This window comes from Rhinatrema bivittatum, chromosome 9 (assembly GCF_901001135.1).
Source record: "Rhinatrema bivittatum chromosome 9, aRhiBiv1.1, whole genome shotgun sequence".
NCBI classification, from domain to species: domain Eukaryota; kingdom Metazoa; phylum Chordata; class Amphibia; order Gymnophiona; family Rhinatrematidae; genus Rhinatrema; species Rhinatrema bivittatum.
This window is the reverse complement of record NC_042623.1, coordinates 163,544,860-163,560,531: the sequence shown is the minus strand read 5'-3', so window position 1 is coordinate 163,560,531 and position 15,672 is coordinate 163,544,860. Positions and strand designations below refer to the sequence as shown.

General features: G+C 41.8%; 1 protein-coding gene across 4 annotated transcripts in view; it reads left to right on the top strand.

The window, feature by feature from the left end:
- Positions 1–15,672, top strand: part of INPP5D (inositol polyphosphate-5-phosphatase D) — a 243,623-nt gene that overhangs the window by 87,510 nt on the left and 140,441 nt on the right. For all 4 annotated transcript variants that reach the window (XM_029616170.1, XM_029616171.1, XM_029616172.1 and 1 more), the window contains one exon: positions 5,361–5,532. In XM_029616170.1, the coding sequence (XP_029472030.1) occupies positions 5,361–5,532 (172 nt within the window). The remainder of the gene's footprint in view (positions 1–5,360; positions 5,533–15,672) is intronic.

The following is a 15,672-nucleotide window of genomic DNA, read 5'->3' as shown; positions in this document are numbered from 1 at the left end:
CTTTCTTAGTCAAAGAATGGAATCCATACTCTAGAACTCCATGATTCCTCTTACTGTCTCCCTTTTGAAAAAGGAAATGTGATATAAAGACTAGCCAAAATGTACTCGCTATAGGTATGTAAAAGAAATTTTTCAGTTTGCAAGGCCTATTCCAAACAATGTAGCCCAGAGAGCTGTGAATAAATATCAATTGGAGAGTTTTGGTCTACAAGCAAGATCACTGTGAAAATATGCAGATGGATAGCCCAGGTTAATAAACTCTGATGCAGGATAAAAGGATTAAACAGCAGCAGAAAAGAAATACCTTCTAAAAGTACACACTAAGGGGTAGATTTTAAAAGGAGTGAGCGGGCGTACATGCCTGGCGCGTGTAACCTCCCCTACATCCTTTAAAATCAGCACCTAAGTACCTGATTCACTAAGGGTTTTTCCCCATAGACATAAAATGGCAGAAAAACCTTAATGAATCTGGCCCAAAGAGAGGAAAATATATTAAAAACTATGCAGGAGGAAAGGATCGGAGAAAAGAATTTAACAACTGTACACAAAAACTTCTAAAGTGAACACTACAATAGAGAGGAAGATATATAAACCACTTAGAAGACTGCAGTGTTGTATGCTTTTGATTAAGCATTGTGCTCATCTGCATTTGGTTGATGCACACCATTTCTGTGCTCCACTTATAATCAATGGTCCATCATGATTTCTATAAAGTCAATGTTTTCATTTTTTATTATTTTTGAAATGTACATAAAGCCAGTCTTAATCCTATCTGTCCTTAAACTTATCTGAAAGATAGAGCTTCCTTGACTAGCAGGCCGATGCAATATAGCTCGCTCAGCCGAGCGCACTGTTTAACCCGTTGCTGGATGCACGTTTTGGACGAGTGTCCACAACCCTTATACTATAAGGGTTTTAGCACCTCCAAAATGCATGTCCAACCCCTTGCGAAGCTAATAGCATTCATTACATGTAAATTTATGTTCATGAGGCTATTAGCTATTCTTCCCCAATGCAAAAAAACAATGGGGCAGATTTTTAAAAAGTACGCGAGCGTGTACTTTTGTTCGCGCACCCGGCGTAAACAAGAGTATGCTGGATTTTAATAGATACGCACGTAGCCGCGCGTATCCTTTAAAATCCGGGGTCGGCACGCACAAGGCTGCGCAAAATCGGCAACCTGTGCATGCCGAGCCGCGCAGCCTGCCTCCATTCCCTCCGAGACCGCTCCGAAATTGGAGAGACCTCGGAGGGAACTTTCTTTCCGGTGCCCCCACCTTCCCTTTCCTTCCCCTAACTAACCCGCCCCCTGCCCTAACTAATTCCCCCCCCTCCCCACCTTTATTTCAAAAGTTATGCCTGCCCAAGACAGGCGTAACTTGCGCACGCGGGCCGGCTGCCGGCGCGCCATGTTCTGGTCCGGGGGCTGGTCCGGAGGCCACTGCCATGCCCCCCGAAATGCCCCGGGACTTACGTGCGTCCCAGGGCTTGCACGCGCAGGGGGTGGAAGGGGCAGCTTTTCTGGGGTTACGCACGTATCTTACGTGCGAACCCCTTTGAAAATCTGCCCCAATGTGTGCCCGATGTGCACAGTTTTACCCTCAGAAATTAACACCTGCCAGGAGCAGGCATTCATTTTTTTAGCAGCCCAAGAAGTGGACAGAAAAGCAGAAAATACTGCACTTCCTCCGACTTAATATCGTGGCGATATGAAGTCAGAAGAACAAAAAGGAAGAAAACGTTTTAAAAAACATTTTTTAAAAAAAGTGTGCCAGCAGTCAGGTTAGGAAAAGGGATGCTCAATTTTACGAATGTCCGTTTCCCTAACCTACCGACAGCCACCTCTCCTGAGCTGCTGAGAAGGCGTTAAGGGTGCACAATTTATCCTAGTGCCTCCCTTTTACTGCAGAGGCCAATTTAAATATTAAACCGGGAGCCCTGGAGAGGTTGATCGGTGCGCGTTAAGAGAGCAGACGCTCAATCATGCACGCCCGTTCCCCGCCCCTGATGGCCTGATGGTCAGTGTTTCAGAATTCACAATTCCTGCATCGGGAAGGCAATCTGATGTGGCAGAGTTTCTGCGAAGGCAAGCAGACACGTGTGTACTCTTATCACTGGAATTATCCAATCAATGTGCTACATGTAACCTGTCACTATTGGCTAGTAATAACTTATCCTAAATTCTCGCCGTTGAATGACTACTTCATGACTTATAGTAATGTATACTATCCCACCTCTGCATTTAAACCTGCTTATTGTATTGTTTGCAACAAAACTCCAATATTGTTTGCGCTGATTCAATCTATGATTTCATTCATTTATTTATTTATTTAGCGGCTTTTCTATACCGACATTGGAGGGTACATCATGTCGGTTTACATCAAACAATAGGTAGAAAGTACTATGAACAGGGGCAGGGAATGGGAGTACAGAGAACTAGCGTAACGGGTTTCATGATAGAGAAGGGAGAGAAGAGAAGCGCAAGAGACAGGTAAACAATAACGTATCAATTAAAACTGGTAGCATAATATTGTTGAAATGAGGTTGGGGGATATGTCCTAATCTGGGAAAGCCTGTTTGAAGAGCCAGGTTTTTAGCTTCTTCTTGAATTTGATGGTGCATAGCTCAAGGTGGAGATTCGTGGGTAGTGAGTTCCAACGGGTGGGGCCTGCAATAGAAAGGGCTCGCTTCCTTGTGAAGGAGAGGTGCGCATACTTAAGGGAAGGGGTGTAGAGGGTACCTTTACGGGCTGCTCTGGTGGGGCGGTTGGACTGTATGAAGCGGAGGGGCTCGTCGAGCCAGCTGGAGTTGTGATTGTAGATGGATTTGTGTATGATGGTGAGTGTTTTGGAGAGGATGCGGGAGGGGATCGGGAGCCAATGAGGTCCTTAAGGATAGGGGTTATGTGGTCGGATTTACGGGCATTTGTAATGGTTCTGGCAACGGCATTCTGCAGCATCTGGAGAGGTTTTATAGTAGAGTAGGGGAGGCCTAGAAGTAGGGAGTTACAGTAGTCCAATTTGGCGGAGAGGGTTGCTTGAATGACTATGCAGAGATCATGGGTGTGAAGTAGGGGTTTGAGTTTTTTCATAACTTTGAGCTTGAAAAAGCCTTCCTGTAGAACAAAGTTGATGTGTTTTTTCCAATTTAAGTGCTGGTCAATCTGGACACCGAGGTCTCGTACATAGGGCTGTGAGGAGATGACACTGAATGCAGGGTCGCTTGAGAGTGCAGGCTTGAGATGTTGGGGATTAGAGATGAAGAGGAGTTCAGTCTTAGACGAATTGATGGCCAGGTGGAGATTTGTGAGTAAGGAGTTAATAGAGGCAAGGCATTTCTCCCAGAATTTTAGGGATTGGGAGATGGATTCTTGTATTGGTACGATGATTTGTACAACATCCGCGTAGATGTAGAATTTAAAGCCAAGGTCAGACAGGAGCTGGCAGAGGGGGATTAGGTAGATATTGAAGAGGGTAGAAGAGAGGGAGGAGCCTTGGGGAGCTCCTTGGGTGAGGCAGAGAGGTGAAGATTCGGAGTTACCTATTTTGACAGAGAATTGTCTGTTAGCCAGATAGGATTTATGGCATGAGGCAACAGGGAGGTGTTAAATCAGGATAAACAATACTGCATTTTTTTTATTTTTTTTTGCTGAATACAGTACAACCAGCAGGTTTAAATACAGACGAGAGAGTAGTATACGATACTAAAAAAGATGACATTCAGCAGCATGTTGATTATTTATTTATTTATTTGAAACTTTTTATATACCGGTATTAGTATGCATAGATCATACCGGTTCACATTGTAACTAAAGGCAGAAATTACAATCAACAGGGAGGGGAAAACAAGGAGGATTATACAAAGAGCAGGGGGCATAGAAGTTAAAGCATTAAAACTGTAACGAGCTATTTACAGGACTATATACAAATTTAAGCAGGTTACTTACAAGAGTAAAAGCAGGGGGCATAGAAATTAGAGCATTAAATTAGGCAAATCAGTAATAAGAGTACGCATGTGTCAGCTTGCCTTCACAGAAACAGTGCCATATCAGATTGTCCCCCTTCTGCAGGAAGTTGTGAATACCAAAACACTGAGTTGGGGGAACTCTGTCAGATAAGTTTGAGGACTGATGTTTGATAGGATTAAGTCTGGTTTCATGCGCATTTCAAAAATAATAAAAAATGAAAAACTGATTTTATAGAAATCATAATGGTTCATCAATGATTATAATCGGGGAACAGAAATGAATAGTGTGCATCAAAACATGTGGATGTGCACACTGCCCAGAAATACCGTATATGCTTAATACAGTGTTTCTTCATACAATATTACAGTGATCCACAGAGGAAACTCTGATGATATTCCAGTTTAAACTAGACATTATGTGGTCCGTATTCAGTCACTATATAGCAAAGTTTGCCGAATAAACTTATCCGACTAACTTTGGAGGTATATTCAGTAGTGCAGCCGCACTATTGAATATGGCTGGGTATCTTAAAGTTAGCTATCTGTATCCAGCGAATTTTAGGACAGCTCTTTGGCCTGACCAGACTTAGTTGGCTAAGTTATCCAACTAACTCTGAACGTAGGCCTGGATTCACTATTCTCGCAGAGAATAGTGAATCGCGCGGTACAGGGGGGGGGGGGGCGAAGCAGGGGGCGGGCCTGTGAAAACCGGCAGCGATTGCACCAGCGCGATGCTATCGCTGCCGGCTTTTGCACCCAACAGCGCCACCATGGAAGGTGGCGCTATAGGACGCACTACTGGCGGTGATAAGGATTCTTACCTTTCACCGTCAGCGAAGTCGTCACGGAGTCCGCCCCGACGCCACCCCAATCTAGGTATCACAAGCGAAAAGTCCCTTTTCGCGTGCGATCCCTTTAGAAAATGACCCCCTTAGCCAGCTAACTTAACTCCTCTCAGTTACACCCCCAGAATGCCCCTAACTTATCTGGTTAAATTCTAGCTGGCTAGAAATTAGCCAGTTTAGTGCCCAAATCTTCACTTAGCTGGATAACATCTGAGTTATTCGGCTAATTGCTTTTGAATGTGGACTTCTACTTTTTGTTTACAATATGCCTGAAATATTCTTTCGCCTTCTGATCGTTTCAGTACAATTTTCTGTGAAAATGTGGATATTCAAAAGATGAATATTTAATTTATGAAAGCTGAAGCTCAATGGAGTTGTGCCAGGATGTTAAGCAATACAATAGATCACTGTCTATAAATAGATGTAACTGCATAACAGCTATCATTGCATGGTGGTTTCACTTTGTAATTGTTGTAGACATGAATACATGTCTACAGTACAGAAATGTTATTTCATCCGTTTAATTACTTCGCCCCTTTTTCCTGACAGAGCCTATAAAAGCTCCCCCTATCTTACCTCCACGAAAATGTACAATGACAACCTTGGGCAGTGATGGGAAGGAGGGTCAGAATGTTACTGAAAGTTTCAAGATGGCAGAAGGCAGCAAAGCAACTGTTTCCGAAACACTACTACAGCGACTCCAGTACCTGGACACCAGCAGGTAAGCTCAAGGACCTAACTAATCACTAACTTTATTCCCTCTGTCTCAAGGGGAAAAAAAGCAGGAGAGTCAAATGGTTCTATGGCAATGTCCTGCAGCTAGCCATGGAATGGCAAGCTGGAATCAGTAGAACATGGCTAAAAAAGTGATGATTTTAATTATCAGGCCAATGCAATACAGTGCACTCTGCGGAGCGCACTAGTTAACCTGTGGTTGGATGCATTTTTTGGACGCGCATCCACAACCACTTATGCTATAAGGCGATTCATGTGTCCAACCCCCTGCAAAGCTAATGGTGCTCATAACATGCAAATGCATGTTGATGAGGCTATTAGCTATTCTCCCCCGCTCAGTGTGCACATTTTTACCCTCAGAAATTGACGCCTGTCTGGGGCAGGCATTAGCAGCCCAAAAAGTGTACAGAAAAGCAGAAAATACTGCTTTTCTGTACTTCCTCTGACTTAATATCGTGGCAATATTAGGTCAGAGGAACAAAAAGGAGGAGAACCATTAAAAAAATTTTTTTTAAATAGTGTGCCGGTGATTAGGTCAGGAAAAGGGATGCTCAATTAACGAGCATCCATTTTCCTAACCTATGGTTGTGCACAGGTTAGGAAAATGGACACTCGTAAAATCGAGCGCCTGTTTTCATAACCCAGTGACAGCCACCTCTCTTGGGCGCCTGCTGCTGAGGAGGCACTAGGGGTGCACAATTTTCATTAGCCGCCTCCTCTATACTGCGGCAGCCGATTTAAAATATTAAATATTAAACTTGCCAGATTACATATAACGCGTAATAGAGCCTTCTCTGTAGCGGGCCCTATCCTGTGGAATTCATTGTCAGACTTTCTCCGTCTTATACCATCTAAACAACAATTTAAGACATCATTAAAATCACATTTATTTCAGAAAGCTTTTAATTCCCCTGCTAGTACTGGTTCTTAAGTATTAATGTGTCTCCCATCCTGACTTCCTCACCTACTGGCACTTTTCTGTATTTATTTTGTAAGAGAGTTGTGTTTTGTGTTATTTCTGTTTTACCTCTATGTTTTATGCTTTTTATTATTTTACACAGATTATGTATGTTTTAACATTGTGAACCGTTTTGATTCATTTTCAATTGTAAAAGTAGTATACAAACACTTTTAAATAAATAAATGAGCGCCCATTTTCCCCGCGCTGATATTGCATCGGCCTGTATGTCTTTTAAGAACAGAGGGAATGTTAGGAGTAAGAGGCTTATAGTTTCCACATTGGCACTTGTTAGTCTTGTTGCAGAATGCATTTGACTATTTATTGTAGTACTTGAACCAGGAATCCAAGGACAGTATCTTTAATCACCTACTTAGGGGAGAATTTTGCTCATCAAGTAATGATTAAATTTATATTAAATAATAGAAGGAGCTAGGAGTGATGGTATTGGTATAGCATGAATACCTACCAAAGAGAAGGAGAATGTTCTAGTTCCCTACCATTCCCAATTTGAGAATGCAGTGCCTAGGTTCTGCCAGTAGGTGGGAGTGCAGAGCTCTTATGAGGAAAACTTCAGTCCTGATGAGTTTGCCTTCTGAGAGAGTGGAAGCAGGTTCCTGTTCTTTCAGTAGAGGGAGGAGAGGGTGGTGAAGAACTGTGGGAAATTTGTCTCCTTGGTCTCACCATTCACCATTATGCCAAAGGAATTAGAAGGAAGTTTGTAAAGCTGTTAAACTTCTTCCTCTCCTGCTGCAGAAGCAGGACTCTTCAGTCTGAAATTTCCACCCTGTGAAGGAGAAACTTCCAAGTACATGAGTGAGAGGGAGGACCATGTGAGTAGAGAATTGCGCTTTCATCCAAGGCCGGCTCTAGGCCAACCAGCACCCAGTGTGAAAATTGAAATTGGCACCTCCCTCCCCATAAAATATACCAGCTTCACTTGTGTCACTGTCTGTAGCTTCGTCAGGGATTCCTCCTAATTCTCCTCCCCGCCCCCCCCTCCCCTTGGTGACCAGTTTAGGTTTTTGATACTTCTATGCACTACTAATGCAGTAAACTTCCCCCTCTTCTGCTAGGTTGGAAAATACAATGAAGTCTGGGGTCTACGCAGGATGGGACATAACCCCAATATAGACTCCACCTCAAGTTCAGTGAGCATTATTTCCATCAAAATTCACCCAATAACTGGTGCACAGCAGAACTAGGAGGTTCTCCCTTCAATGCAGCATACAAACAAAATATTAAAATTCCAATACTACCTTGGCAACAGCAGCTTCACTATTGGGCACTATGTGTTGCAGTATAATATCCTGCAAAAAAGTCACACATAACCTATGTAGCAAATCTGCCACAATGAAAACAGCACTAATTCCCAGGATTCAAACTCCAATACATCGCTTAGTGAAACAAAGCAAGCCAGATTGCTACTCTGGAAACTACACACTAGCAGATTCCCTCACCTCGGTCACACGTGCAGATATACAGACTATACTGAATACAGAATAAGGAACCACAAATTAGAATTAGAAATGTGCAGATCAAAACTGAGCATTTAAACACCAATAAGCCAGACTCTGCACATAGTGTAAAAATGGAAAGTAACAAAAATGTACTTCCTCCTGCACAGTGCAGAATTCAAAAACAGAGATGTACATTTCCAGAAGCTGACATATTCTGTTCACTAAACTGAAAATAAAATATATTTATTTTTATCTTTGCTGTTTGAACATTTTTCAAATCATTTTGGTCCTCATCTCTTTTTCTGCTTTCCTATGTCTCCCAGCTCCTTTTTCAGAGTCTCGTTTCTATCTTTCATTTGTTCTCTAGCCTGTCGTTTTCAATTCCTCTCCTTTCTAACATTGATCTTTCTTTGTCATCTCATTTTTCTCCATTTCTCCTTCTCTGCCCTCACTATACACTCATAGCAGGCTTTCAACCCTTCTCTACCTCTAGTTCTTCTTGTCCAAACACTGAATCTCCCAAGTTCCTCTCCTCTGTTGTTCCCTCTCAGTCTTCATCTCCCCCTTTTGAGTTGATCTCTTTACCATCTCCATTGATCAAGGCCCCTTATCCTTTCCCTCAACAGTTCCTCCTTTCTTTCTCTGGTAAACCACCTCCCCCCATCACCAACAAATCATCCTCTCGCCCCCTACCTTCCACCACTTCTGCTCCTCATAGTCTGAATTTGAGGATATGGAGGGTACTGCCCTCCCCCCACAAATGTTCCAGGCTCTGTTGCCGAATCAGTCCCTCTCTCCTGTCAATCTGACCTTACTATCCCTTGCTTCCACAAAGTAAGCAGGCAAACTTATGTCTATAATCCTCTGATCCAATCTACCCTTCCATCCTCTTCCTTACCTTTCATCCTATTCTCTTTCCATGTTCCAAAACCCAACCCCCAACCTTCCCATTTCCCCCCATGAATAGACTGGAAAGTGGAGCCGCGGCTGGCACTTCTCTCTGAGCACCTCCTTTTGCTACCCACTTCTTTTCCTCCTGCACAGATCAACTGTTTGAATCATGTGAAAGCAAAAGCAGACAGCAGCAGGAGGTATTTAGAGAGAAGTACCAGCTGCAGCTGCACTCTTCTGCCTAATGGGTCTTTGGGAAGGGGGAAAGAGGAAGAGGGATTTAACAGCTGAGTTTTGTCCCTGCAGGCCTTCTCGAGAGGGAGAGTAGCAGAAGCTAGATTTCTTCTGGGACTTAAGACTCATGACCACGTTGGACGTAAGCCCTATGACTATGTGTAGCCTATGCAAATGTCACTGGTTACCAAAACATAAGAAATGCCATGCTGGGTCAGACCAAAGTCCATTGAGCCCAGCATCCTGTCTTCAACAGTGGCCAGTCCAGGTCACGAGTTCCCAGCAGATCTCAAAAAGTAGATCTATTACTCACTCCCACGGATAGCAATAGCTTTCTCTAGTCAACTGACTAAATGTTTTATGGTCTTTGCCTCTAGGAACTTGTCCACATCTCTCTTAAACCCCATATGCTAGTTGTCTTGACCATGGCCTCTGGCAGATTCCACAGCTTGATTGTGCACTGAGTGAAAAAGTACTTGCTATGATTTGCTCTAACTCTGCTGATTATTGGTTATTTTCATATTATTTGAATGGGTAAATAACCACCCTTTATTTACCTTTTGCACCCCCACTCATGATTTTGTAAACTATCATGTCCCCACTTCGAAGGTGAAGAGCCCTAACCTGTGTAGCCTCACTTCATAGAAGAGATTGTTCCATACCATTTATCATTCTTGTTGCCTCCTCTGCACTTTTTCTATTTCTGCTATGTCTTTTTTGAGATGGGTGACCAGAACTCACAATTCTCAAGGTGCCTCATACATTTGCAATATTATGTTTTCTGTTTTATTTTTCTATTCCTTTTCCAAACCCCCCCCCCCCCCACTGCATTTTAATCTGACGATTTCAATGTGTTGACCACAAGGACTCCAAGGACCAGTTTCCTTTCCGTGTCACTTTAAGATTCTCTGTTTAGCCTTTAAGGCTATAGATGATATGGGCCCAATTTATTTGAAAAATTTAAACCTGCTGCTCCTATCAGAGTACGGCGTATCACGAATGAAGGCTTTTTGACGTTACCTTCTCTATTTCCAAACTGAAACAGGGCTTTTTGTTATGTTTCCATTTATTTGGAATACCCTGCCTGGGGAGGCCATATGTATCTGGAATTATTTGCCTTATAGGCATGCTGTAAAAATCTGCTTTTATTTAAAACCTGTCTAGATGATACCTGATTTAATGCTTGCTTTTAGATATTATTGCCTAAGTAATAATGGATTTTAGTGGTTGTTACTTTATGTATTTGTGCTGGTGTACGTGCTCTATTTTAATTTATGTGTGTTTTGTGTCTGTGTTATTTGAAGATAGTATTATGTTTTTGTATGTTAGTGATGCTTTTATATATTGTTATTTTATTGTTTTCATTGTTTATGCTGGAATTTTTAGTATTTTTATACGTTATACTTCATTCTAAGCTTATTTTATAATTTTTTATTTATATATTCAATGTATTATTTGCCACTCCCCAAAGGCCACTCCCCAAGGCCCCAAATGTACAATGCATTTATTTATTTAGCATTTTTCTATACCGACCTTCAAAGTTAAATACCTTATCAGATCGGTTTACATCGAACAGGGACATAAACAGTAAACATAAACAACTTATTATAATCAGGAGAAACAAAGTTACATTTAACAAGGACTGCAAAACTTGGAAGCTTAAACAGCTGGAAAGAAAGGCTTAAAAGGGTAGTAAGTTAAGAAACTAAGACTTAAAAGTCCGTGCTAGTGCTAGTTGAGCTATTATGAAAGTACTGATGCTTGTGTAGTATTTAGAGGGGGATCGGGGTTCCGTTGCTCATGAGCCGGTTCGTCGTCTAATGTGTGTCTGAGGGGTCCGGGAAGGCTTGGCGGAACAACCAGGTCTTGAGTTTTTTCTTAAATGTTAGTAGGCAGAGTTCCAGCCTGAGATCTGTTGGGAGGTTGTTCCAGATGGCTGGGCCTGCTATTGAGAACGCTAGGTCTTTGGTCGAGATGAGGCGCGTGGCTTTGGTTGTGGGGGGTTGTAGTGCTCCTTTGTAGTTTTCTCTAATCGGTCTGTTGGAGGTATGGAGTTTGAAAGGGTATGGAGTTTGAAAGGAGTTTGAAATGCATGAATCAAATACATCAAATGCATTAAGCCACATGACATAACAAGAAATAAAATCAGGAGTAGAAACTACAAATATAAATACAACTTATCCTAATGAATATAAGTAAAGTATGTTATGGTAATTTTAAATTAAGTATTTAAAAAAGGTCCAGATTAAAAAAAAACATCAAATAAAATTTAATAAATATCTCTCCAAAAATCTGGGAAAGCCAGCTCAAATATCCAGGTCTTAAAATGTTTTCTAAACATTTTAGTCCTCGAGTCCTGCTGTCCTCCTTGTGACCTTGGGCAAGTCACTTTACCCTCCATTGCCTCAGGTACAAAAAACTTAGATTATAAGCCCTCTGGGGATAGAGAAATACCTAAAGTACCTGAATGTAAACCGGTGTGATATCTCAATTGAGAACGAATGTCGGTATATAAAAATAATAAATAAATGTAAGATAGTTAAATCCAGAAAGTATTTTGGCAAGGTATTCGATGACCTGAGAACAGCCTAAGAAAAAGCCCTTTTTAAAGTCTTTGCACATTTAACATTGTTTAGTAGGAGAAATAGATAACAGCCCTTCTTGCAATGAGTGTCATGTAATGAGTGTACATCCAGGTATAAGAAATCAGGCATTGATGCAAATATTCAGGATTGCTATACTTCAGAGTCCTAAAAATCCATGAAAGGATTTTAAATTTAGGATGAAATTCAATAGGAAGCCAATGAAAATTGCTCAAAACTGGTAAAATGTGATCACTTAATTATAAATTCAGTAACATACAGGATGCCGACTTGTGTATTAACTGTGAACATTGCAGCTACATTTTCAACAAACCCAAATATAAAAGCATTACAATAATCGTAACAGAATATCCCCAGAGCAAGTCTAACAATTGTCATATCCTATTGAGAAAAGAGTAGAGGAGTAGGCCTAGTTAGAGCAGCAGGCTGTGAACCAGGGAAGCCAAGATTCAAATCCTGCTGACACTTTTTGTGACCTTAGGCAAGTCGTGTCACTGTCCATTGCCTAAGGCACAGATTATAAGCCCTCTGGGGATAGGAAAATACCTACAGTACCTGAATGCATTCTACTTTGAAGTGTCACGAAAGGCGGAATATAAATTAAAAAAAAAAATCAAGTGCAAAGAAGTCATAATATCCTCAGATAATAAAAAGGAATTCTGAAGTACCAACAATATCTGAGGTTTTAAAGACAGCTCAGAATTCACAACCACACCTAAAATACGCACCTGCTACTTAAACTCAAGTGGGGAATCTTATCTTCAGAACTGGTGCTGGAGGAGAGAGAGCAGCTTCCCTTACCCTTAACATTTCTGGGGTTTCTTGCATTCAATTTCAGCTTTTTATTGGCTGCAAACTCTCATTTAACTTGTAAGAAAATTCCTGTTCAGGCTCCTCAATAGTAACATAAATGTGATTATCTGCATTCATTAAAAAATGTTATCCTAATTTCCCAACCAAAGAGCAAAGAGGTTAAAGGTATATTAAATATAATACAAGATATTACGGATTCCTGTGGGATGCCCCATTTTCAATATCCATGAATCGGGAAGTACATCTCCTATCACAATTCTCTGTAGTTTTTAAGAATGATTGATACCATTGCAGGATACATCCTTTTATATCAATGCTTTTTTATTTTCCAAACATTCTAATAATAGGGCGATCTATAGTATCAAAAGCAGATTACATATCAAGGAGGGCCATTACAGAGTCCCAACCCACATCCAAATCTTTGCGGGGGTCATCCTATAAAACTATCAAGGACGTTTCTACTATAACCAAGTGGATGGTGTTGTATTATCTGTCTATCCTCCAAGATCTGCATGGAGTGAGCTATCACCGCTCATTCCAATAGCTTACCTAAAAAAAGGAAGGTTTGACAATCTGAGAAGGATCTAATCAGAGTGGTTTTTAATGTATTTGAAAACGTAACCATCTCTTAAGGAGGCATTAATTATAATATTTAATGGCAGAACAGGTAGCGCTTTACAATCTTTAACAACCTAATCAGGGCAGAGTTCATCTGAATTCCTAGATGGTTTAGATTGTCCCAAGAGCCTCTCTGTCTCTTTTAATGATAACATCTCAAAAAATGTAATTACTTGAGAATCCTTCCATGTTTTCCTTTCCTCTTCTCTAGGTATAGTAAACCTCAAAATGCACACATATTTTTCCTCTATAATTCTGGATTTCTATTCCAGTTGATGTTACAAAAATCTGCTCAGTTTTCTTTTCCTCAGTAATGGGGAATGTTTAACATATCGAGCACGATTGTACGCTGCCTTAATAATGTATAGCTGGTTTCTCCTGAATGCAAAGAGGTCTTTAGATTTATGTTTGATTTCATCCAAATTGGAGGAATCCCACCTTAATCTAAAAAAATTGTCAACGGGTAATCCACATTTCAATGGCTTTGGATGATAACTGAAAACTTAGCAAATTGTTATGATCAACCACCTTCTGATATAGAGTGTTAATAAATGCATCTTGTTTGATAATTATTATATCAAAAAATGTAAAATTCTGTTGATTGACATTGCATAGTAAAACAGATTATGAGCCAAGGTGTAAAACCATCTATGAAAACAAAGGAGCTCCTCTTCAGTACCAGTCCATATAAAGAAAATGTCATCAGTGTCTCTGCTGCAAACTCTGATATGCCGGAAACTTGCTGATGGAACCACAGAATTCTCTTTAAATTTAGAAACATACAAATTGGCAATATCAGGGGCTACAGAAGAGCCTATCACTACTCCCTGTATCTATAAATAAAATTGAGTGTCAAATACAAAATAGTTGCAACAGAGAACAAATGTAGCCAACTTATAAACAAAAAAAGATGGAGTCCTCTGTGGTAAAGGCCTTTGTTGCAGCACTATCATAACTAAATTTAGTGCCGCTGCCTGAAGTATATTCCTACATAAAGATTTCATATCCATGGTTGCTAAAATTGCATCAACTGATAAATCCAATACATGTAGTAATGTCTTAAGAACAATTTAAGTTTTGACATACTGGGTCACTCAAGCCCAGTATTCTGTTTCTAAAGCCCAGTATTCTGTTTCTAAAAGTGGCCTATCCAGGTCACACGTTCTTGGCAGGATCCCAAATATTTATAGATCCCATGTTGCTTATCCCAGAGATAAGCAGTGGATTTCCCCAAGTCCACCTTAATAATTTATGGAGGTTTCTTCCAGGAACTTGTCTAAACCTTTTTTAAACTCAGCTACACTAACAGCTTTCATCAGAGGAAGCAAAGGTGACACGCTTATTTGTCTTCAAAGATCACTCTTTGTTTACCCAGGAATAAAGAGAGGGATTGTTGATAGTCTTGTTCATCTCTCCGAAACTTATTAATCTTGGCTTGCTTGATTTCTGCCTTGAAAGATTCAATGATTGATCAAATTATTCCACTGTCAAATCCTGTTTGAATTGTTCCTCAACATTACTAATCTCAATGTCTGTTCTATAACGAGTCTGTTCTATAATGAGCAACGTTAGATCAAGCTGCCCCTAACTCTTGATGCAGAGTTTGTTCTCGAAATGCTGGACTAATGTTGGGTCTTTTCTTCAAGACATTTCTGCAATAAGATAAATGTTGTTTTCGGGACATTTTAAATGCATTTTGTGAAAAATATAAAAAGAAATTACCATAAGTTATCTGACCTATGATTATACTTTGACACACTTAGGGGTAGATTTTAAAAGAAGCGCGATCAGCCTACTTTTGCTTGCGCATCAGACTCAAGCAAAAGTACGCTGGATTTTAGTAGATACGCGCGGAGCCGCGCGTATCCACTAAAATCCTGGATCGGCGCGCGCAAGGCTATCGATTTTGTATAGCCTGCGCGCGCCGAGCCGCGCTGCCTCCCCCCGTTCCCTCCAAGGCCGCTCCGAAATCGGAGCGGCCTCGGAGGGAACTTTCCTTTGCCCTCCCCTCACCTTACCCTCCCTTCCCCTACCTAACCCACCCACCCGGCCCTGTCTACACCCCCCCCTTACCTTTGTCGGGGGATTTACGCCTCCCGGAGGGAGACGTAAATCCCCGCGCGCCAGCGGGCCTGCTGCGCGCCGGGCCGCGACCTGGGGGCGGGTACGGAGGGCGCGGCCACGCCCCCGGGCCGTAGCCACGCCCCGTACCCGCCCCCAAAACGCTGCCGACACGCCCCCGCAACGCCGCGCGCTCCGGCCCCGCCCCCCCCCGACACGCCCCCCGACACGCCCCCCTCCGAGAACCCCGGGACGTACGCGAGTCCCGGGGCTCTGCGCGCGCCGGGAGGCCTATGTAAAATAGGCTTCCCGGCGCGCAGGGCCCTGCTCGCGTAAATCCGCCCAGTTTTGGGCGGATTTACGCGAGCAGGGCTCTGAAAATCCGCCCCTAAGAGTGAAAGGTTAGCATATATTCTTCTGTGGATTCACTAATGATTAATGATGGGTTTATGGACGATATTAGCAGTATATTCCCAGGGACATGTGCC